The 25,443-nt window shown below is 40.1% G+C and overlaps 1 protein-coding gene across 2 annotated transcripts in view; it reads right to left on the bottom strand.

Moving 5' to 3' along the window:
• TOX3 (TOX high mobility group box family member 3) overlaps window positions 1-24,848 on the bottom strand; it is a 73,263-nt gene extending 48,415 nt beyond the window's left edge. For both annotated transcript variants that reach the window (XM_062500206.1, XM_062500207.1), the window contains exon 1: window positions 24,747-24,848. In XM_062500206.1, coding sequence (XP_062356190.1) covers window positions 24,747-24,848 — 102 coding nt within the window. The remainder of the gene's footprint in view (window positions 1-24,746) is intronic.
• Window positions 24,849-25,443: the final 595 nt, after the last annotated feature.

Raw genomic sequence — 25,443 nt, 5'->3', positions numbered from 1 at the left:
TTAAGCTGTCTGTAACTCTTGAACCTGAGCAATTAATGAAAACAGTAACATTTCTAACATCACACAGTACAGATTTTAGGAAATGATAAAATATAAGTAGGAAAACTTTAAGGAGCGTTGTTCCAAAGGCAAGGGGAATAACTCAAAAGCACCAAAAACTCTAGGGATAAGGATAAATGGTGGCATTGCTAGCTACCTATAGAACACAGGAACTCTTTCTAAGTATAAAGACTTTTGAGAAAAATTACAGTTTCCTATGGACTTAGGGGAAAATAACACTAAAGCAGAGAATTTTAAAGCTCATACTTTTGGATTTAGATAATTTCTCTCTAGACCTCAGTCCAACACACTGGGATATAAACTTCTAAACCATTTAGGTTTCTAGATGGCACAAATATTATTTGGTTAATTATTTCCTGCCCTACAGAATCAGCACTCATAAAAAGCAACTGATGGATTTTATTGTGGTAACTTATCTGTCTGACTCAAGTAAGCTAAATCTTCCCTTTTTTTTGCTTAGTACAAGGATGATTATACAACACAGACTATTAGGGAATACGAAATTGTCTTAGCTGTAGATTCAGTATTCATGTGCAATTCAGTATCTCCCCATATATATGTGTGTGTGTGTGTGTGTGTATATGTATATATATATATATATATATATATATATATATATACACACACACATACATGCACTGAGCAGCAACTGCTGCTGCTGCCTATGGTAGCACTGAAGAAAGCCAGGACTAAAGATTTATGTTCTTTAAATATTTGCTTAATTCTCTTGAAGAGAGACTTTTTTTCCATTATTCAACTTGACGATTTAAAATAAAAGTCATACTACCTCTGCACTTTGAGTTAGTGAAGGTTATAAATAGTTTATAGAGCTTAAGAATGGCTGCTGCCTTCGAGCCAACAAAGACTGAATGCTAACACTGGCGTGAGATCACAGTCAATGTCCAGAGCCATTACTTCATGCAGGTAAGAATTCCAAACTCACTTCACTACCACTTAGTTTTATTCTGGTGTGGAGTTGCTGGTTTTATTTTATTCTAGTAAGAACAAAAAGGTCTATTGCCACTGCATAGCCCTGCACATAAAAAGTCATGCACGTTCAGTGTGAGATAATGTTTGTATCTTGAGCCATGACACTTGCCTGAATGTGTTATTCTATTTACACTGCTGCTGGCACAAGTGGCTCTCCTCGAGCCAGGACCAGCTCCAACACACCACGTTCCTGCAGATGAAAGCCAAAGCTTGCCAGGCCCAGGAGCTTTCCCTTCACTCCTGTGAGCTGGGTAAGGTGACACTGAAACTTCCTAAAGGTTGCTGAGGACAGAGGAAGGAATGGTAGAAACTGCTGTGCTGGAAAATTGCACTGCAACAGAATAAATCATAGGAGAGCTACAGGAGTTGCATTTTTCTCCTTCCCTTTTTTGCTAAGAGAATGAGACTGAGCTTGGCCCAGGAGACAGACTCCAGACAGATCCTCTACCTAAATATGAAGACTCTAATAGGTAAAAACAACTTCCTTTTTTTAAGGTGTGAGAAGTTGGTGTTTTGTCTTCAAAACTGACTTTATTTGTTTGGAGATGATCTTCCCAAGTGCATTTGGAACTAATACTCAACATAGAACTATTTATACTGCTCTCAATCCTTGGCTTACAATGCCTGTTTTCTTTTTGAACTACCTTCACTGCAAAAGGAACATTGCACATAGAATTCTTCCCCAGGAAAAGCAAATCAGAAAGCACAAAAGCTGCTACCTTTGCAAAAAATGCAGCATTGAGATAGGAGATTATAATTAGGTTTCTATTCCAAGTATTTCAATGCACAGTTAACCTTAGATGACTGTGCATAAACCTTTTAATTAGCATGTTATCTTTGGAGCAATTAATATCTTGTACCTCATATGTTATCTTCAAATTAAAACTTTCACTTGCTCAGCATTATTAATTAATCATTGTGAATCTGAGATGAAATAGACATCACTCAAGAGAATGTCAGTGTTTTTAGAATGTCACAGCCACTGACATTTCAGAACAATTATTTAGCAGTCTTCCAAGAGCACAAGGCTATTGCCTTTAGCTTACACTGCCTTCGTAGAATATACAGAAACCCATGACATGCATAAATTACATCTCAAAAAAAATTTTATTGTTGCATTATACAAAACATCTAACTACTGCAGTCAAGATAAATCTTAGTTAAAAATGCAGAAGTAGATTTTTTAAAATCCTTAATAATCTCCTCCATACAATTACAAACCTTCCCTTCTGTCAGGGCCTGTAGTAGAGCATATAGCCAGTAGCAACAATTCAAAGTAAGAAGCAATATAACTATTTGACCCTGAAGATACCAATATAGATGAAGATCTTTTATAAGCCACCGTGACAACCTGATTTACTGTGATGAATGAATAAATTCATAGCCTAATAGCTTGTCTCTATATGTTTGATTTCAGACATTACAAGAGGAAATAATTTCAAGAGGTGAGTGTCCTTATAAAAAGAGTTTACACTCTGGAATATTTAAAACTTTTTTCCATCACATATGCCACTTAATAAAAGTAAATACAAACTAGCGCAATGCAGCTGCTCTCTATTGACAACTAAAGCTACCTTTTGTAACAATAAATTTCCTGTGCTTAAGCTAGAAACTGTCTTATGTCTGTTCACAAGCAAATAAATCTTCATCTAGACTGCACCAAAAGAAATTAGTACATTTTAAAGAAAACACGACAGGAATCAGTTGGAAAACATTGTGTTTTCTTTAATTGGCTTAGACAATATAGACCATGACCTGTAAATATTTAACAGACAAGATGAACATTTTCTTAGGGCTGCAGCCCATCTGATTCCCAGTTTTCTTCCACAATCACTTGACTCCATAAAGACTTAAAGATGAAATTTTTCCACAGAAATAAATGTTCTGGGTCAAAACACCTGCAGATTTTAGAAAAAGAATTGGCTCCTACTTCTTCCACTTTTATTCTACAATAATCACAAATGGAAACAAAAACCTCAGTAGTGTCAAATGATGGCTCATTGGTGAACTATAATTATACAGGATTGTGGTGAAACCTGCTGATACACACAATGTATACAATATATACCTCATCTGTGCCAAAATATATAATGCACAGTTATAATATGCATGAAAGTATAGAAATGCCTGCAGAGCCCAACACAACAGCCAGGATCTGAGCTTCAGAGCACTACCAGGAGGTCCCTGTATGTTATCATCATCATCATCATCATCATCATCATCATCATCATCATCATCATCATCATCTCTACTTTCACAGAACAAGTCAGTGAGGGACAGGCACCACAAACAATGCCCAAGGTCACACATCCATGTGATAACTGAAATTCAATTGGAACCCAAAGCCCTGACTTTTATGTTAACAAATATAGTCTTTCTTTACCTACAGTAAAGAAAAAAGAACATGTATTCTTTTAAGAGAACACACTTCCTAGCTTGAAGTAATCAGGTTTCATAAGTATATTTAGAAAAATCTTGAACTCCATTTGGAAACGTAGGATGAAAGAAGAACAGGACAAAAGACTATAATAAAAGTACCACCACGAATTTGATAAGGAGTGAGCTAGATTTATATCACATCCACATCAATGTAAGTGAATTTTTTTTTTAAAGATGCAATTGTTCAAGCATTGAACAGAAAGTTTTACCAAAATTAATATATTTTAAATTTCCTACCAAGAAATTAAATGGCTTTCACTAGATGTTCATAATAAAATGCAGAGGAATTCTGATGGTAGTAGTTTTAAATCAAATATAATCTCTATTTAAATGCATTTTCTTTAAAAAAGTCACTCTCTTTACAAAATAAGCCCCAAGAAATATATTTCCTGCTGAAATTACTCCACATCTTTCATGCCACAGGGAGAAAGGGAAGTAGAATAGTCCAAATGAAGTTCTATTCACTTAAACCACCACTAGCAAAGCCCAGAGCCTGAAGGTCACTTTAGTGATGTCTCCCACCCATGCACATCCAGAACTGCCTATTTGGATACCGTTGACTTTCAAACATCTCTAACCCATAAAAATCATTATAATGGTTTATTACTAATTACTACAGCACAAAACCTACAGATTTTCAACTACTGCTTCAAAAGCAAATCTATTTTAAATTGAACTGATCAGTACAGGTAGCAACAATTTAGCAAATTCCAGATGTAACTGAAGGAAACAGGGTGGGGGGGATCAAAAAACCCTCTTTTGTGGCCTTCCAAAGGGAATTTGTTTGGAAGAAGCAGGAAGGACCCAAGCCCGTGCCTGCTGTGCTTTCTGCCCTGCACATCCTCCCCACGGCTCACACTAGAATGCATTCCACCAAACTCTCCTCTCTTGAACCACAGTCAGGAAACTTCTCCACAGTAGCAGTGAAGATGGTTAGAATATTTGTTTTTGCCTTCATACCTTCCCACTGATGGTTGGTTTGTCTTTTTTCAATGTTTAGTGAGAAAAATCACCATTTTTACATGTCTCCAGGTCTGAAATTCCAAAGAATTGTGTCAAAGTAACAGAAGCTGCATCAAACCCAGAGCCATGACAGAAGTTACTCCTTTTCCTGGCACACCTATAAACTTTTCAGTTCTTAGTCTAGTGAAATTATCACATGCAATAACTTCAATCTAATCTTAAAACAAACCAGTGCTGAATTCTGGAAGAATAATAGACATGCTATAATATATTTTAACTTTATTTTTTCTTTCTTTAATCTGCAACGGTTATTCTGTATTTTCCTTTCCAAGGACATGATGACTCTGATTAAGAAAAGAAATTTACAGAACTTTGTAACAAACAGTTTTCAATTGCCTTTAATAAATCTTTGGTATAAATGAGAATAGCTGCTTATGTAGATGAAGAGCATTAAATAATGAATTTAATGCTACTAAGCAAATGTCATTAACATTTTTTGAAGACTGGATGAACATTAGCTTTGTTGGTAAATGAGATTTTGAATATTTAGAGTTTTAAAAGGGTGGTTCACTTCTTTATACAGCAACAAATCTTCAGACAGTACTTGTGTCTGGTTGTAGAAAACTACAATTGATATCTTTTCCATATATACTTAACCTCCTACAGATTTATTTGATTCTCAATAATTACTATTCTCTGGTAAGAGGCATATGTTATTACAGCACACTGCACTCCCACAAGCTGTCCAGTCAGTGTATTTTAATAAATCTCTGCCAAAGCTCTATAAATTTGATCCTGTTTAAATTTAATAAGGATCAGAATATATCAAAGCACAGATTCTCATGAGAGAAATAGATATTTTGCATAGTTATTGAGTGCCCTATTCATAAATACAATGTGCAAGACCTAGACCATCAACCTTGATTTTTTAAAAAAAAAGAGATTAATGTGTGCAAAGCCAGCTACTTCTTAAATAACTAGTGAAATTAGTGTTTAATAAAACATTTTCCCCCTACAACTGTTAAAGACAGCAGCCCTGCCACAGTTCTACTATTATGATTCTAATACATAACTACTGTATTTCTGCTGTACAGAAACTTGAGAGTACCTTCTCAAGTACCTTTTACAATTCTTCCATTGAAGATTAATCTACATAAGGACACAGATTCCCAAACATGTCACTTTGGGGCTGTGCTTTACCCATTTCTATTCCTCACTGCCTTAGGCAGGAAGCAGATCAGCCACCAAGAGCCACAGCTACTGCAGAACCACTTTAGGACAATGAACAGCATAAACATGGATTTGACATCCATTTCCTTCCATTTTCTGGAAGGATGTCTAGAGGAGGAACAAATTCTCAATGCTCCATTAATTCTAGGTAAATTTCACTGATTTTATGTAATAGCCTACAAAATTTTATGTTCTATTAAGTAGCTCATGTTTCAGAGCCTGCTGTGCCAAAATACCAGGACATATAACTATGAAATTAGATGCTGATCTAGCAGCTAATGAATAATTTGGAAGATCACTATCATAAACACAAATATAGCATGTATTATAACTACAAATACATTTATATAACTAGTTCTTCAGATTCCAGTGTTTTCTTTGTTTTTGGTTTAAGGAAAAAACTGTTTGCATGTAAGGAATAAAAAAAAAACCCCAAACTCTCAAACCAGGTTTCCACTAACAGTTGCAGAAACACCACCTGATAGCTGCTAGTTACAGAAAGAATTAAACAGTCTTTCACTGGAAAATTGCCTTCCTCATCATTAGTTTCAATTAGCAGTTGTGTATACAACTATATGTACAACCTGACACTTTCAAAATAACTCCACTTTCTTTCATCACATTTGATGCTTACATGTTCACAGGTATGGGAAGGAGATCAGATTGTATTTATCCTGAATTAAAATTCATATTTTAGTGTAAGAGTGTGAAAGTCAAAAGACAAATCATTTTACACAGAGTAGAGCTCTTTCCCAAGGGGAAAAAATGTACCAAATCAATTTGCCATTGTTTTATAAATCAGCTACTGAGAATGAAATTACAGACAGCTGAAATTAATGTGAGTTTTGCCATTGACTTCAATGAGCCAAAGATGTCATCCTCAGTGTTTTACTACACACAGAAGCCTGATGTCAGAACTGGTACAGCTTTATGAAGTACATTACAACATAATTCAATCCATCAAAGTGAAGACAATCTTACCATCACTCAATCACTGGTCCCATTCACATCTAAGGTAAGATTCATTCTTGCTTTCTTTCTCCTTTAGCCTCATCTAAGTGTTGGAGGTAGAAACACCTCAGCCATATTTGTCAGCAATATTCCTTTACCACCATCAATATTATGGTGAAAGTGTAGGTATAAAAATTAAATTGAAAATTTAAGTTGAAATGTGTGGAAGCCACACCATGGGAAACGTAGCTTTGCCAGAATACTGTCATCAAAGTCATAGCACTTAAAGCACAATTACTTTAAATTGAGATCAAACAGTATCACAATATAACTATTGATCCTGTGCAAACACATGTCTAGGCCTTCTATGCATCACCTGCAGCACAGGTCTTTGTTTCCAAGAATTTTAGAAAATATTGTTGGTTCCACTCATTTAAACATTCAGTGTTTAAGTACAATTATGCTGAGTTAAGAGCATGGTGACTTGATTTCCTTACTTTTGGAGGTTTGGGTCTTTCAACTTTAATGTTATTTCAACAAAGGGCTTGTGTTTATTGTTGAGATATTCTGTTGCATTTCCCTTTTCTCAGTTCATGAAATTTTCAATATAACAAGAAAAAACACTGCTCAAATTCTTATTTTGAAAACCATATTGTCATTTTTATTCAGCCCGTATTTTAATATAGCATCAATATTTAACTACTTCATTAAATGAAGTGTGACTTTTATAGTGAAAATGTCAGTCTTTGCAGTTCATTAAATTCATTTAAAGTATAGCTGCTTGATTTTTTTTCCTGAAGGAATAAAGAACTATTAACTGAAGGCATAAACTTAGCATTAGCATGTACTTTTTTCTTCAAATTAACATTCAAGATCTGCAGTAGTCTTTACAAATTTAAGAGATTGTTTTTATCCTTTTGCATTATCCTTATTTTTATAATAGATGTCACTTTTATAGCACATACAACTGTTTATCACAGTTGGATATGACCAGTAGGATGTCGCAGAGGATATTAACATGTCACGTGCTATTATGAATCTGTAGAATCCTTCAAGTAATATTAAAAATACATTATTTTTAACGGTGGCATCTGGAAAAATAAACTATATATCATGTAAAATGTAATAACTCTTGGAATCCAACAGGGTTTATGAGCTCTCTTTTTCTGTTTCATAAAACATTCTTTGATGAGTATCCTTTTTATTTCAAGGAGGGTTTCTATTAACTAATACAAAAGAACACAGGGAAAGCACCATTTCCACAAAGGAAGCACCACGTTTTTGCCATGTGTAGCAAGTCCTGGTCCATATTATCTAGGGTATTTGATTTCTGTGACTAATGTCTCTAAAACTGAAAAAGCTAATTACTTCTCATTAATAAATTGATAATAAAATATTTTCATAAGAATAAAAAAGCTTGTTTAAAATTTACTAAGATATAAAGGTGATGATACTTTCTTTTCAACCTACTACTCCTTTCAATGTTTGGAGCAGGTGTTAATGACAGTGAAATCTTGGGTTTTTGGAAGACAATCATGAGTTATTTTCCATTTCAGTGTTTAAGTCCTGTCCTTTCCTGCCCAACAAAGCAACTGGAAAAGGACACTCTCTTGTAGTGATGATCTGAATCACTACCGTGATGATTCTTACACTTCCTATTCTCAGACTGCACTAACCAGTCAAAGCTTAATTAATTACAACACAGGTGGTGACTGGGGGAGAGGTTTGGAATGTGACATTTTAAAGGGCCTCATTGCCACAACTATGACATCCATCCTCTGAAAATCAGATCCTTTTTTTAGTGTCTTAAGTGCAGAATCCAAAGCATCCTACAAAGAAAAGAACATTCTGGGTACCATTACATACCACAGAGATTTAGCTTGGAACTAGGACTTTAAAAAGTGTCAAATTATCCAATATATGGTTTTAAAGTTCACCACACTCCCTATTCCTCTCACACATGGGCACTTTTGTCAGTTCATGCAACCAGCAACTGGCACCAACTACAGATGAAGAAGAAATGTAGAATGCAGTAATTAACATCTACTAAAGTTAAAAGCTTCCTTCAAAAACCTTCTTCCAAGAATACTTTTCACAATAAAGTTTTATTTTCTAAGAAAACTACTTTACATTTCCAAATTCATGCTGCTACTGTGATTTGTTTCTTCTCTGTATCAAAAGCAACAGGGTTTCTAGGAAATTCTGATGTTTGAACTACCTTCCTTTGGATGAATTTCTCTAAAGAGTACTATAGAGAATAAAAACTGAATTATCATGTGGATGGAGTTCTGAAGAAGGAAAGAAGAAACTCTTAAAACTTAATTATAGAAGCAACAGCCAAGTCACATATATGTAAAGCTAACGGGTACCAGTGACACCTATTCCAGACTGGAGTTTCAAATAAAATCTTTACACACCTTTTTTCTACACTGTAACAACAACTGCCAAACCAAACGGATGGGCTCCATTTTAGAAATCCCTTACAGCAAGGTTACATGGAGCTACACAAAAATAGTTTCTTTTAGGATGTCCTGAGTTAATACCCACCTACAAAGGCAGGGGGATCCAGACAGCTGTACTAAATCTCCATGGTCTGACAGGTCACAGTGACCAGCTCACTCCCACTTGAGAGCAAACTCCTCCCCAGCAGAACAGAGATGGTTATCCTGGATGTCAAGTGCTTCATTCTCTCACTGCAGGGGCCTGCCAAGCAAAGGCTGAGGCCATGCCACCCTTCCAGAACTGTTTTTCTACAACAGTGCAAGGAGGATCAAATGGATCTTTGCTGCCTATTCACCTCTGCTCAAAGTACAGGCCACAGCAAACTGAGAAACTTCTTGCTTGGGGCTTTTCTTCAGTCAGGTCATCAAGGATTTTGGGCAACCTCTTCCAATAACGTGTTATCCTCAAAGTGATTTTTTTCTCTTTACATCCAGTCTGAAACTCTCATTTCAGCTTGTGCCTGTTACTGTTCAACCATGAACCCTCGTGCAGAGCCTGGCTCATCTCCTCACAGGTACAGGGGATGCTGTCAAGCCCCTGAAGTCTTTCCTTCTCCAGGCTGGTCAAGCCCTGGTCCCTGAGCCCACACTCAGGGCAAGTGTGTCAGGTACTGACCATTGTGCAGGCTCTCACTCCAGGTTTTTATGTTCAGTCCACCAGTACCCACTGGTGGGTGGACCAAGCCAAGAGTTGTGCTTCCCTGCCAGTCAGACCCCAGCCTGTACCTCTCAAACCACTACACCAAAATCAGTGTTTGACATATTAGGCCAAGGATAAATTCATTGTCATTGAGATTCAGGGGTCTGAGATACTACAAAAGCCCCATGTATTCCCTCTTCTAAAGTCCACTTACCAAGAAAAATAATCAGTAAAATACTTCATTACCCATTCTGATGCACTAGCATAAACAAATAAAATCACACTGTTAGTACTTAGCAGCCAAAGTAGGAAGGATAATTACTTTGGACAACTGAGATTTTGAAGAAAGCTTTTACATCAGCTACAGTCACCTGCTTTAAAGTTTAACTTTCAATTGTTTCAGCCTACTCTTCAAAAAGAGACAAAGCAAGAATCTTCTTGAAAAAAAATCTATACTGGTTTTTAATCACACTTTAATAGCACAAAATTAATATACTTGTCTTGGGACATACTAAGAAATAACAGCAATGAAATTTGACAATAAGATTTTTGCAATCAAACTGCCTTATAACCAACAGCACATTTTCACAGTGTATTTCAGAGCTCAGTAATTACGAAATCATGCTTCAAATGCAAATAATCAGCTACCTAAACATGAGGCTAGCAGTGTTCAGAAGGAGCCATCTAATTCTTCAAGCATCTGAACTAGAAGATAGCTACTATTCTTAGATTTTTTTCTGAACTTCTGAGATTAATCTACAGATTTTTTTGAGTCTGAAACTCAAAATCAGTTCAGCCAAATGATCACTTCCAAAAACATCAGTGTCACATCCAGTGCTATCATGAAAGGCTTTCAAAGAGACCTGTGATGTACCAGATCTTTGTGCCACACACTTAAGCCCTCTCTGTTGGAAACTAAACTGAACTAAACTGATTCCACTCCAGCTGAAGAATTCTCAAGGTACTGTTTGCTGACATACAACTTCTGCAGCTTTACCCTTATTTCGTATGATTTTTCGAAGAAAATTACTTGGATGAAGTTTCAATTTTATAAACTACAACCAGAGGATCATTGCAAGAAGCCAACAGATAATCTTTGTTTAAAATTAAAAAAACACACTGCTCACATTTTTCTATCATGCAATAGGCCTGGAAAAGGACATACAGTGACAAAAAACATTAGATCATTACATAAATTAGAAAGATGTTATGTTAATAATAATGATGGTAATAGAGGACAGTAGAAACTTCCCTAAAAGAGATAAGTAAGATGTCAGTATGTTAATTAGATAAGAAAGTATGTTGTTATTTTTTTTACACTGAACTAAAAATATAATACAAATTTAACACCACAACTATACTTCCTGGGAATGCTGTGTTCTAAAAAACTAAGAAGAGTTTACATGCTCACAGTTATCAGAGCATGGAGGTGAAGAAGCAGATGATTACCTGATGTGCACTTTCAAGCACCCACATGAAGACAAACTATCTAATGATTTAATGCCACACTTCTAGAGACTGTTCCAGATGTGGATTGTTCTACCACCTCAGATGCTTAAAGGCCTTTCCCTCCCTCCTCATCATCACCAAGGAAAAGCTCACCCCTTCTGAAGGATGAACTGAATAGTCTCTCCACATTCACTAAGAGATACTAGAGAACTACCCACCATCTATAAATCTCCTTTTGGATTGTTTTCCACTATATAATTAGACTTCAGACATTAATTTTCTTTACTAGCTGTTATGCAATAATCTGAAGTTGTTATTGAGTGTGTAAGTAACTATCATATCTGTGGTTGCCTTGTCCAGAGTCTCACAGAGTGCATAACATAAATTCACTATCACACATTTAGGAATGTAAAGATGAAACCTAAAAGAACAACACTAAACACCATTAAAAGTACAGCCAACCCCATGGCCTGTATTTCACCCAACCAGCATCAACCCTGAGCCTTAAAAGTGATTACAGCTCCTTCCCTTTGTGAAGGCTGCCTCAGCCCTCTGGAGACAAAGGCTTTCCTCTCATTCTCAATCTAAGCTCATGGCCAGTGTTTATACAGCCATGCTTGCAACAACACTGTTTTCTTCCTCACCCTGCTCTCTCCATTACTGTTGCTAGACCATAGATACTGTCTCTTATGTCTTCTTCTCCTGAGAAAAAAATAAATTCTCCAGTATAACGTACTTATAAAAAAACTCCTAAACTTTTCTGCCAGACCTGCAATTTTGTGTGTCAGTTCTTTCATACTTCAGACATGATGATTATCTACACCTTCTCAGCTGAATGCAGCATTTCCCTTCATTTTTGTTTGGTATCTAAGCCAGAGAAAACATAATAATAATAATTCATTTCTTTAGTAGAAGTACAGACAAGACCAGTGAGACCAGTGTGTTTCTTCTGGTAAGGATGAGAGCCCCAGCAGCAGTGGTGCTTTCCACCAGCCAGAGTTAACACCAACACTACAGCCTGTCCTCACATAATGTAGCAGCAGCAGCACTGATTCCTTTGTCTTGTCAGCAGGTACAAAGAACTGACTTTATCCTTTTAGGAAATGAATGGTCCAGTGTTCAAGAAACTACTATTTCAAAATACACCCTCTATGCTGAATTTTTCCCAGCAAGTTTATGAAGCTCAATTCAAATGCAGATACAACTCTCTTGTTCAAAGAGAGTATATTCCTATGTGCAAGAGCAGGATTGCACCCTTTCCTTTTGAATCCAAAGAAGATTTTCTTACAAAGTAAGGATGAGAAAGAAATAGCTGAATATGTTTTAAATCGGTTCTTACATGAAGTACAGTTTGTTTGTCTCATTGATTCATTATTTTTTTAAGATAAACATAAATCAGCTTCACAGGGAAAACTTCAGTAGCTGGGATCAATAAGCAACTGGCCTTTCTGTACCATACATACTGAGATTCATCATCTAAAATCTTACTTCTTATTTCTGCATTCAATGATCCCTGGATACTTGAGTTTTGGGGAAAAAGGCTGCAGATAAGAGCTCCTTTGCTGGGGTGCCATAAACAAACTGAACAGAGAAGCAAAGATGAACCTGCTTCTTTCTTTTGATCAAATGAGAAGCAATGATCAGTTCTTTAAAATGCAGGGAAAAATTTTAAAGAGGGGTAACTTGTATTTTCACCCCCTTCTACTCCTGCTTCTCACCAACAAAAGAAAGAAGTTTGAGAATTCAGAGACTGAAAACACTTGATCCTCAAATTGTAAATATTTTGCAGTGCTCCCAAGCCCCTACTTCCTCTTTCTCCCCAAGGTGTTTCACGTCCCTTTTTCTATCCTTTTAAATCAACAAATGGCTATTTCCTTTGGCAACAGATAATGCAAAGACTGCTTCCTACCACGTAAGTGTGGAAGATGAAGCAAAACTCTAAGATAAGAAGAACTGGGGGGAGAAAAATTAAAAAGAAGATCAGTGATTTCTCAGTGTTAAAATTCTGTGTCAGATTGGTGGTGCATTGGTTGTACTCACTGTAGCTGCAAAGTTTCAATCTGATTTCATGAGTCTGAAGGTCCAGAAAAACTTTCCTCCATGGATATTGTTCCTTCTTTTATTTTTGCATTTATTTTAAAAGAAAAGGGTTACATCTGGGGGAGCAGAAAGCAAAATGTATCCTTGATATCAGGTTTCACCCACACAGAGAATAAATGAAACTCGGATGATCTAAAAATGCTTTATTTAGTCTAAAACTATATGGATAGATACTTATAGTATTATGATTTCTAGACTTTATCCTTTCATATGCATTTAAAATACTCCATTGACGTCATGGTATTTTAATGGAGTCCTTTTTGAGTCACAGAAACACTCAGAATGAGCCATAACAACAGTGTTCACCTGCAGTTAGTCATAATGAATCAAGCTTTTTATCACTGTCTCTCTCTTATGCCTCATGATGGAATAACCTTAAAAGCTTCTATATAGAAATAATTCTGAATAAACACACAAATGACAGAGAACATTATGCAGAGTGCACTATAATGGAACTCAGTTAGCAATCCAAAAGTTACAAGCCATCATAAGGAGCCCCATGATCTCCAAAGAAGAGCTCTGTATCCTAATGTAGGTATTCTGTGCAGGAGCAAAGTGCCCCTCCCCACATTTTCCAAGCAGTGGAACTGTGTTAGAACTGGCACAGACCAATACAATTGTCTGAGCTTTAAAAATGTGTGACTCTCCAAGAGTCACGTTTTCAATTTCACATTTATTAGTTGCATGTATCACAAGCAATAGCTGTCAATTTTCTTTACAAAACCCAACAGAAACCTCAAACCTCCAACAAACAAAAAAAAAAAAAAAAGAAAAAAAAACAGAAAAAAGTAAGCTCTTTAATATGTTATCAAGTGAAGAATCAGGATTCTTTTCTAGTATGTAAACTCTCCAGCAGACTATTAACAAAAGGGCAAATTCTGAGACCTCCCTTGAAAAATTGCTATTTACTAGAGACAAGAATACAGGAAAGGAGATAGGCAGCATACTCCTATGATATGTTATCACCAGCAATATATTTGTGCTGATAGAAGTCAAAACCAATCTTCACCATCCCTACTCAAACACTTTCTAGCACAGAAGGCAGAAAAAGGCTGCTGTCCTATCACAAGTTGTTTGCCAACTAAATATAGAAAAACAGTTTGCTACTTAAACTGGGCAAGCTATAGCTGAAGATTGAGGCAAAATAAACACAGAAGCTCACATTACCATTGTATAGCTGTTTGTTGTGAAGAATTACAGGTAGAAGAGCAAGACTGATGTCTGAGCTGCACACTGGACATTGCACACATCTACGTATGCACAACACTGAAGTGCTGTTTGTTTGCCTGCTTGACTAGTTATTTAATGAACATATTTTCCCTTCATATAATCTCTGATTTATCACTCTGAGTCATATTTAGCCCTAGATCACACTGCCTGCCTTTCACCTAATTCAATCTGAGCTGCACATACACTGAGATTCTGTCCCAGCTGTGGGTGGCTCCAGGAATGTCAGGTTTTTGGTATGTGCCATCAGCCAGCGAGCCCAAGCCAGAGCAAGCAGCAGAACCAGGGCGAGAGGAGAAAGCCACCCAAGGAATGTGCTGAGGCAGAGCACACTCCAAGAGCCCTCTCACAGCAAAGGCACCCACAGAGCTGATTCCAGAAAGGGAAAATCTCAGAAGCAGCCATTGTCTCCATCAGGCAGCCCAGGGGACACCGAAGCAGAGCACTGCAGCCACCAACACAGGGACAGCTGACTCCGAGTGCTGGAAGCAGAGCCAGGTGAGACAAACACGAGAACAGAGACTGCACACACAGAGGGCTCCTCACATCCTTGAAACAACACTTACAAGAGGCCATACTATAGCCAGTGCACCTTACAAGCATCATCCAAGACCCCAGCACAGAGCAATTATGTTAAAAGAGGCTTAGATGAAGGTCTGAGAATGAAACAAAGGCGCTTGTGCTCTGTCATAAACAGCAGGTAGATCTCTATCATGGAAGCAGTGATGCAAGCTACTGTTTAGGAAGCCTGGCTGCCCCGTGTGACATAACATCTGATTTACCACTCCACATGCTCTCCTTGGGTCTCAGCTGCACCACGGGAGCATAAAGATAGCTCTAAGTAGGTTTTAAAAACGTCAGGAGGAAAGGACAGCAGAAGCATCTGTTAAATCCTTTTATTTAACAATATCCTGAAATTGCAAATTATCTGGCAGAACAAAATAAATTGATACAAATTACTTCATCTTATCATTTGCAACACAGCAATAGGACACTCCCATAAAACCACAAACAGAAAGTCACAGAGGCATAAACATATTATTTACTCTCATGATTGCTTTGTAGTGCAAATCAACACTGAGTTCTTGTGTTTGCAGCTCAGTGTATTTACACCTAGTAAAAGTCCAGTCCAGTGTAGTTTTGAGGTCAGTCTTGTTTTTACTTTAAGTTCTGCTGTGAAAAAGAGCAGAGAATACATCATAAAATTCTGGGGCTTCTACCACGCGTATAGAATTGGCTTTTTTAAAATGCAAAGTATACTACATATTTTAAACTATATCAAGCAACACAAGAGCAGAAAAAAGAACCATGTTGGGTTGTAGTAGGAAACCACAACAACCAAGTTTCTTGCTACAACAGATCAATAGCACAATAGCCCCACATTTACATGACCACCACCTACTAGTATCATCATTTCAGTCACATGCTTTTCAGGAACCCACAAAAGTAACAGCATTAACCTACTAAAGCAAACAAAATGATTGTTTTTTCCACGCCTAATAAAATTCTTTATTTAAAGAATGTAAATAGAGGACTCTTAATCCCCTATCAGGTAAACAGTTTACTGATAAAAGTAGTTTAAAAAAAGCACTTTATTAATTAAAAATTTTATTAACAACAAACACTGAAATACCCAAACCATTCAAAAATTCAACTATTAGTATAAGCCTTACAGCCATAGAGTAGCATGAAAAAAGCAGCAGATAAATATGATCTGCTCTGAAAATAAGCTACTCCAACATTCAGCAATTGATTTCTGTATGGTTTTAGCACCATTTTCATATCAAAATTAGACAGTTAATCAATACTGAGGTGTTTAAATATGTCCTGAACCTACAAACCTTTATATAATTCAGTGACTCTGAATACAGGCATTGTCCCATTGGGATAGGAAGGATGATTCATAAAGCTCATGTTGCTTCCTTGCAAAAAATGCACTAAAATCCCACAACAACAACAACAAAAACAAACAAAGCCCCATCCCAAAACAAACAAAAACCCCTACTTTATTAATTTGGATGTCTAAAATTATTTCGATCTTAGGTCCCTATATAATTTCTCTCATATTAACTGTTTAGAGAATTACAATACTAACTATAACCACTTGGAATGCCAAACACAGCAGTTTCTCCTGACAAAATTTCGTAAGGAAATCGAATGGAGAGTTGAAGACACCTTGCCTCAAGTGACCTCAACCGTCTGCATGTAGACTTCATTTTTCACAAACCCTATCATGCAGGCAATTTTATGTGTTTCCAACCTTTTGTTAGGTTGCCCAGTTGATGGGAACTCTTCAGAGTATTCAGTATACAGAAGGAAAATCCAAATGCAAATGTATCTGAGAAATGCTCTGCTTTAACGTAATGATTTGACAAAATCATCACTTACACAATGTGGTAAAGCAGATGATGCAAGTGAGGAGATGTTGCTGCCTCTGCAGCTCTCACCCCAGCCACTAGCTGAGACCTCTGATCCCTTATTTCAGAGGTTACCAGTCCAAGTTCTGGCATTTCATCCCAGAACACCCTTTGTTTTTAACCTATGTCACAACCCACTCTTTTCCATGTTGGTCTCAGCTTCCGCAAGGCTTTGGCCAGGAATGATAATATGTGGCTCTAGTGACTCAGACAGTAAGAAGGGCTGTACTTTAAAACAGTGAAAACAAAACATGGAATTGATAAAAAAAATTCTTCCATGAAATACCAAGGTCAGGCCTGATCTAATGCACATATAAGTATGTGAAAGATGCCCACACTGACTGGGTCTTCTATGGATGTAAAAACCACTTTGATACAAGGGATGCCTTCAGCTTGCAGTTTTTGAGAATGGATTGCTTTTCTTTTCCCCCTTGATATGGAGCTTTTCAACCAAATGTGACTGCTGGTCAAACTGGTCGTGCAGGAACAACAAACACTGATGCCAAGAGCTGGAACATGAACTATACAAACAAACTGAAACCTAGATAACTGTTTGCTTAAAACAGTTTTCATTTTCAATTGTAAACTAAAATTGTCTAGTTTCCACAGCACACCTTTTCCAACACAATTCAGTCTGCAGCACTGGTCAATCATACTTCCATCACTCTTTTCATAAGACTCAATTATTTTTAATGTGATGAAAATAGTATTTTCAGCTAATCTGCCCATTACTGTGAAGTGAATGAAGAAGTTCATGAAAACATCTGTTTGGATAGTCAAGGTACCCACAGCAGAAGCAGCTGTGTAATGACAGTCTCCCCTTTTGGTTGTAATATTTCAGCTGCACTGGAATGCCTGTGACTTTCAACACATTGTTTCAGGTATAAACAGAGAGAATACATTCAAAACAGGATTTGGACTGTTTTGACACATGCTAACATGCAGTGGAAAAGATGTGAAATAGAAATCTCGTTACAAAAATAAATAATGAACAACGTGGCAGCAAGCATGATCTCATCTAAGTCTTCATCTGAACAGAGCACAGAGGCAAAGACCAAAAGGCTCTTGTGTGACATTGTTATCTAAAGTCCTGATTAGATTTTCACCTCAGAGTTCTCAATTTTGGTAGCAATCATCACAGAGATACTATGGTGACTGGCACTCTATAAATACATCACACAGACAGGTAACAGTACAGAACACAGCTATCAGATAAGAGTGTGAAGCATTTGAAAATTCAACCCTGCCATTAGGTCTGTATAACAGTACTCAATTTTATGGCAGTAGAAATGTGATTACAGATAAAAAGGTAGGATTAGTGCTGTACAAATTCTTCTCCTCTTAAATTTGATCATCATCATTCAATAGCATTACTTAAGCTTCTAAGGAGTATCAAAATTCAACAAATATACAGATATGTATTAACTGTAAATTTAATAAAAGCTGCAGCACAAACCACAGGTCACAGTTTGGCCTCGCTTTGTCAGATACTGCACAAAACTGCAACAAATGAATCACACAGCTGAGAGCCTCCTCTCGAGTATCTGCCAAAGAATAGAGGCTGTTATTTCCTGTGCTTCTATTTTAGGTTGTATTATAAATTTGTGATAATTCATTATAAGGTTAGGCTGGACTGGGTACCTGTCTGAGAAGTACAACATGGGTGTACAACTATGAGAAGTACAACTATGGGTGGGTCTATGGGAATTAGGTTCTTGTCATCCCAGTGGATTTGGTCAATGTTTCCTCACTCCAGAGCCAGAAGTGTAAAGTGGGTCTTCCATGTCCATGGCACACACACCCCAGAGTTGTGATTGATACAAATCATCACTATTTTTAAAACTCCACCCACTAGTGATTTCCACAGATACCTTAAGTACTCTAAATATCTCCTAAGAATTCAAATTCTTCATGTATTACTGTACATTACTGCAACCATCTTACTGATATGCTTCTAACCCACTGTAATGAAAATATCTAAAAATATTTCTAAAAATTGACTTCTACAAAGTATATTTTGTATACAATCAATTCTTAAGCAACAAATGGTACATTCAGTACAGGAGCTCCATTATCTGAGCAACAGAAAAACTGTACACTGCACAATCCAATCAGTATCTCCATTACAGGTGTTCATTCTGAGCACCACAGGTTCTTGCACTGTTTTGGTATCCAGGGATTTCCTGTTTCACAGCCAGCTCTTCACCTATGTCAGAAAACCTTAGGGATGACTGTGCCTGCATAACAGCACAATGCAAAGTGAGGTGATGATACATATTATAATTATCATTCTGATGGATATACTCATAGGACCATTTTGCTTCCTCTTCCCAGGACTGGGAATTATATATCCAACAGTTTTAATGCTGGACTGGACAGACAAGTATTTTGGGAAATTTTTTTACTCCCTAACAGTAGTTGCCTACATAGTCCTGTGATTTTGAGATATCCAAGGCAGGGGCTGGCTGTTCTGGGAAAGAAGCAGTTCAGGACACTTGCCACATGTGCCACAAGATCAGTGGAAAATACTGGTGATAAAATGTCATTTACTGAGTTGATACTGCAGCAGAAAGTTTCCAATCCCCTGCCTATAGTGTCACCAACAAGACCTGTATTTATGTCTCTGCTACATATGTCTATTTTTTGGGAGCTCCCTGGTGCTTTGTGGCCCTCTCCCATGAGCTGGGGCCACCTTTGCCATGGCCAGGCTGTGGATGCACACTCGAGCACAGCACAGAGCAGCTGAGACTGCCCCATCTGCACCACAGCACAGCCCAGATGTAAACGAGCATATTTGCAGGGCAGCTGATGAGTGAGCATGGAGCTTTCTATCTTAGCATCATACATGCACCCATTGTCTCTCACCATCTGCTGCAGGAGAGGAAAACCTACGCATATAGAGCCACACTAAATTTGCAAAAAGAGTAGTTTTAAATTATTTGCATAACTGTAATCCACTCCTTCCTAACAAAACACACACTAATAGGAATGACTTAGAGCCCCAGTTTAGCTTTTGCTAAACTACTGCTGTCTTTGCTTTACCTCTGGAAGAACCATGTACATAAACTTCCTGAGCTTCCTTTGTAAAACGAAAAATACTTCAGTCAAAAACATCAAGCTCTGACAATCTCACATGTATGGTAGTGCCTAAATTAAGGTATGGATGTTTGAAATTTGTATCCCTCAAGGACAATCTGTGTAGTAGAGATAAATATTATAAAATGCAGACAGCTAAATAATGAAGTAAGGATTCTGGAATTTAATATGATAAGTCAAGCACTGAGCTGCATGTATTTAGGTTTTGGAGTTTTCACTTTTTCCAAATGGTATTATAAGAATTACAGTTCCCTTAACCAAAAAAAAAGTATATGCCAGGATGAATACTAGTTCCCTAGTTCCCTAAATATTTTTGGTACAAGACATATAATTTACTCAATAAGTGAAAAAAATTGTTTAGAAAAAGCTACTCAACTGTACTGAATGTCCAAAATCATTCTCCATCTGCAGAACCATAAAAGGGCTCAAAACAGAAGCAGAATGTTTTACAACAGCTGGTCTCTTTCAACTTTCTGTAATTTTTATAGCTCCTTTTTGGTGATTTTATATGTATATATATATATATATATATTTATACTGCAGCAGGATTATTCTAGAAGCAAGCAAGCCATGATTTCACTTGTGCAATTCCATGAAGCAGAAGTGGACCACTGTTATCCTGAACCACCACCAGCCAGACACATGCAGGGTCAAGTTATGCACTCTCACATCAGGACTGAAAACTTATCAAATATGGCCCTGATCCAGCAAAGCACTTAAGCACATGCTTTACTTTAAACATGTAAGTAATCCTATCAGAGTAAATGAGATTTAGCATAAACCACTGGACTGAATCTCAGAATACCTTGGTTGTGGCCCTGATTATGTCAGTGACCAACTGTGTAACCTTGGACAAGCCACTGCACTTGTGTGTCCGCATTTCCCCTCTTGCCCTCGACACCATGCCATGTTGTACCACCTCACCAAAAGCTATCCCAGTGAATCTCCTAGAAACTGCTGTACTACCAACGATGGCAGGGATGTGTATACATCAGTTTTCAAACACCTGTCATGTACTCAACACTAACTCTCCTCCAAATAACCCCAAGGTGACATCTCTTACCCTTAGGTCTTCTTATCCTGTATTGAGCACCAATTTCCAAAGCACGACACTGCTCTTAGAAAGCAGCTGGGATGGAATCCAACCAAAGGCTACGTGCAGGTCAGGGCCAGGACAGCTCTTCAGCATGCCTGGTTCCAAACCCAGCACTCAGGATGCAGTTCCACTCCCCCCTCTGACCCTTCCTCACAGAGCACCCTGAGATCCCAAGTCCTGCCTGGGGGTTTGTGGGTCAGTCTGCTACATTCCTGCCAGTGTTGTACCCACTGAAGGAAAAAGAAAAAAACTACAGTCCTGGGAAATTCTGTTTAAAGCATGCAGGTGGAAGGTAGCATTGTCTCACTGGGTGCAATGTATTTGCACTAAAAGGCTTTATATTTTATATTTTTAGACACTATGATGCAAGATAAAATTTTCCACAGGTGGGCCATATGCCATCAACCCTAGGTCTTAATGTTCTTGAGAATATTTTCACATAAATAATTCTGCTTTTGCACATAGATACAACCAAGCAGTCTGTTTACTCTTGCCACCACGCTGCTTCCCGGCAGTTGTCACAGGCAATGTCACTGTCACAAGGAGAACATGGATTCAGTTCCTAACAATGAAGCAGACATGGATGAGTGGGCAGGATACTCAAATGAGTTTCAGAAAGGACTTGAGGTGAAATACCGTCCCTAGTGAAATCAGTAACAGTTCTCCCATTTACTTCAGCAGAGTAAATATTTGAGCCCTTTTATTCGGTGCCTTCTGGTCATCTCAGTACCTAACAGAACAATCATTTATTTTCCTTAGAAACACAGGGAAAAGGATACAAAACAAGGAAAGCAGTGCAGGGAGGCAAGATACCAGAACAGAGGCACTCTCTTCATCAGAATAATTTTTTAAAACCCAATTTTACAATGACTCCTATAACTACAGATTATAAACAATGCAGAAAATGAAATTAGATTAACACAGTTAGGACCATCCTTTCTAGGAACTCATTCACAAATTCTTCTTCTGTCCTTGAAACACCTGTACACCACATTGCTGTTTTCCCAGCTGAGCCAATGAAGAGCTCACAGCAACAGCAACACAATTCTGCGTGTGTCAGCCTGCTCCAGATCAGGCCTTCTGCATACAAAGATATCTATTATAAAACACAAGCATCATGAGCTGTATTCTGTTAATTAAAATATTTTCTGCTGGAGACCGCAAGCCTGGCATACGAGGTACTTGCCAAAATTATGTTCAGGAGTACAGCAAATGAAATGTGTTTCTGAATAGGCCAAAAGTTAGTTACTTTTGACTTTATGTGAACGCACACTCTGTTCTCATTGTGCAACGATGGGAAATACAGTTAAAAGGTTATATATAACTGTGCACTAGCAGCAAATTAATGGACACAAAGAACTACCAGTGTTCAGAAGATATTAAAAATTTTGGACGTACAAAAATAATTCAGAAAGAGCCTATAGAGTAACCTGCACCTGAGCCTGAGTTAAATGCACGCCGGGCACAACACAGGGAAGTCAGAGAACAAGTGAAATTTACAGTAAACATGCCGGCTGGCAGTAAGCGCTGCAAGTTTCCAAAATTAGCCGGCTTATCGGCCAAGAGCGGACGTTCACTAGGCATTTCAGAGCTGCCGGGGTCCTTCGCAGCCCCCGAAGCTGGGGCTGACATTCCATCTTCCATTCACATCCCTGCGCGCTCCTCCGCCGCGCGAACAAAGCCGCGCGCCCCGCGCGGGCGCATGCGCGGAACGGCAGCGCGCAACGGACAGGGACAGGGATAGGGACAGGGAAAGGGACAGGGACAGGGACAGGGAAAGGGACGGGGACAGGGAAAGGGACGGGGACAGGGACGGGGACAGGGACAGGGACGGGGACAGGGACACGGATAGGGACAGGGACGGGGACAGGGAAAGGGACAGGGACAGGGAAAGGGACAGGGACAGGGACAGGGATAAGGACAGGGATAAGGACAGGGATAAGGACAGGGATAAGGACAGGGACACGGACACGGACAGGGATAGGGACACGGAAAGGGACAGGGAAAGGGACAGGGAAAGGGACAGGGACAAGGACAGGGTCAGGGATAGGGATAGGGATAGGGATAGGGATAGGGATAGGGATAGGGATAGGGATAGGGATAGGGATAGGGATAGGGATAAGGATAAGGATAGGGACAGGGATAGGGACAGGGACACGGACAGGGACACGGACACGCAAAGGGAAAGGGAAAGGGACACGGACAGGGACAGGGAAAGGGACACGGACAAGAGATCAGGGACAGGGACACGGACACGGGGCGAGAACCAGACACGCGGCCGCCATCGCGGCCACGGCCACGGGACGGCCGCTTGGACACGGGGCGGCCACCGTGCCCCGCCTGCCAAACTTCAGCAGCAGCAGCTCCGATGGCCATCAGCCTACAGAACGACACAGGAGTCCACCCACGACATCTAGCCAGACGATTTCTCGAGGAAAAAGTTTTCTCCAGCTGCTGAATCTGTTGGAACCCACATTACTTCTCCCTTTGAAAGTGAGCTTTGCATTTCAGCAAAGTTTATCTCGTCATTTGGAAAGGATTTTTGAAAAAAAAACCAGGATTTAACGTAAGCTCAGACTTCATGCAGCACCCTTCTTTTCCCCAGCATCTCATACAGTGCCTCACAAAAGGCCCCAGAGGTTGGACAAACATAGCACCAGGAAAAACACAGCGTGAAAGGGATCTTTATGTGCATGTGTGAGGGCCCAGTGCTAATAGCTCAATGTGCTATTGACACATCACAGTGCAAACAGCTAAGTCTTTTTCAAAATAGCATGAGTCAGAGTGTCATTCTCAACTTAGCCTTTCCCAGTTTTGGGTAATTTGTGAAACAAATCATCCCCGTATTATTAAGACATATTTCTGTAAATGAAGGTAAGACAGTAGGAAATGACTATTACTTCTAAGGTTTACTCCAAGCACTGCACATGCCACAGAGGTGTGAACGTACCGCAACTTCTCTGACAGCCCTCGCCAAAGCGGAGCGTTAGCTACCCTCCCGTACCAGCATCTGATGCACTTTTAGATAATCCTCCCGTTTGGATAATCCTCTAGCTAGGAATTGGCCATAACAGAGTCGGACTGAGCCGAGAGAACTGATCAGAGGGAGGCTCCGTCCTCTCCTCGCAGGGCCGTCCGAGCTCACCGGGCCGGCTCTGCCCGACGCGCCGGGAGCCGCCGCGGCTCCTGCCCGGGGAAAGTTCGGCAAGTCCCGACCCCACCGCGAACGCTGCGCGCTCGGGACGCGCCTTTGTTCGGCGGCCACGGGGAGCAGAATCGCCTCCCCGAGCTGTTCCCGGCTGTCTGCTGCTCGCACCCCTCTGAACCGGCCCGAGGGCAGCTTCCCCGGGACGAGCCCCACGGCGGCCGCGGCAGGAGGAGCCGCCCGGCCCCGCCGACCGCAACTTTCCGGGACCGAGCATCCCCCGGCCCCGCGGGGAGCGGCGGGCGCACCCGCCCCGGGCTCCGTGCATCCCCCAGCCCCGAGCCGCCCCGAGCCTCCCCGCCCCGACGGAGCCCCAACTCCGGTCCGCGGGGAACCGGCCCGGGCAGCAGCACGAGGAATTAACACCCGCGGGAATAATCACCTTGTTGTAGTTGTAGTAACCCAAACACTGGGCAAAGTCCAGGTTGGAGGGGTCTCCGGGGAGCGCGCTGCCCGCCGCAGCCGGGTAAAATCTTACATCCATGCTGGAGATTTGGTCCACTTGGAGAGACCGCCGGGAGGTTTAATAGATCCACCTTCAAGTGCCTTCCCCGGGGTAGGGCCACGGGCAAAGCGCCGAGGGAGCGGAGCTGCGGGGCGCCGAGCCTGCCCGAGAGCGGGGACGAGCGAGGGCCGGGGGGCAGCGGGGACAGCGGGGGAAGAGGCGGCGGAAAAGTGCAGGTAAACAAGGAGGAGAAGAGAGGAGGATGAGAGGAGAGGTGGGCAGCGGACCCCAGGTGGGTGCCCGTCCACCTCAGCGGGAGGAGGGGAGGGGAGGAAAGGAGGGAGGGCAGGGGAGAGGGAAGGAGGGAGCGAGGGAGGGAAGGAGGGAGGGCTGTTGTTTTTTAAAAGCTCAGTGCCAAGCCACAGGCTTTGCCTCCGCATTCAGGAGCAGCTGCCGTACACAAAGGAGCCACGCGCCCGGCGCGGACGGACTGACGGACGGACCGGCCGCCGCTGCTGCTGCCCGCCCGACAAAGGCGGGGGGACCGTCAGGGCGGCGGGGCCGGGGGAGCGGGGCACGGCGGGGCCGCGGCCGCCCCGCGCTGCCGGGGAGGGGGCGGCGGCTACCCCGGGCT

Source organism: Cinclus cinclus, chromosome 11 (genome assembly GCF_963662255.1).
Source record: "Cinclus cinclus chromosome 11, bCinCin1.1, whole genome shotgun sequence".
NCBI classification, from domain to species: domain Eukaryota; kingdom Metazoa; phylum Chordata; class Aves; order Passeriformes; family Cinclidae; genus Cinclus; species Cinclus cinclus.
This window is presented reverse-complemented; position numbering and strand designations above follow the sequence as displayed.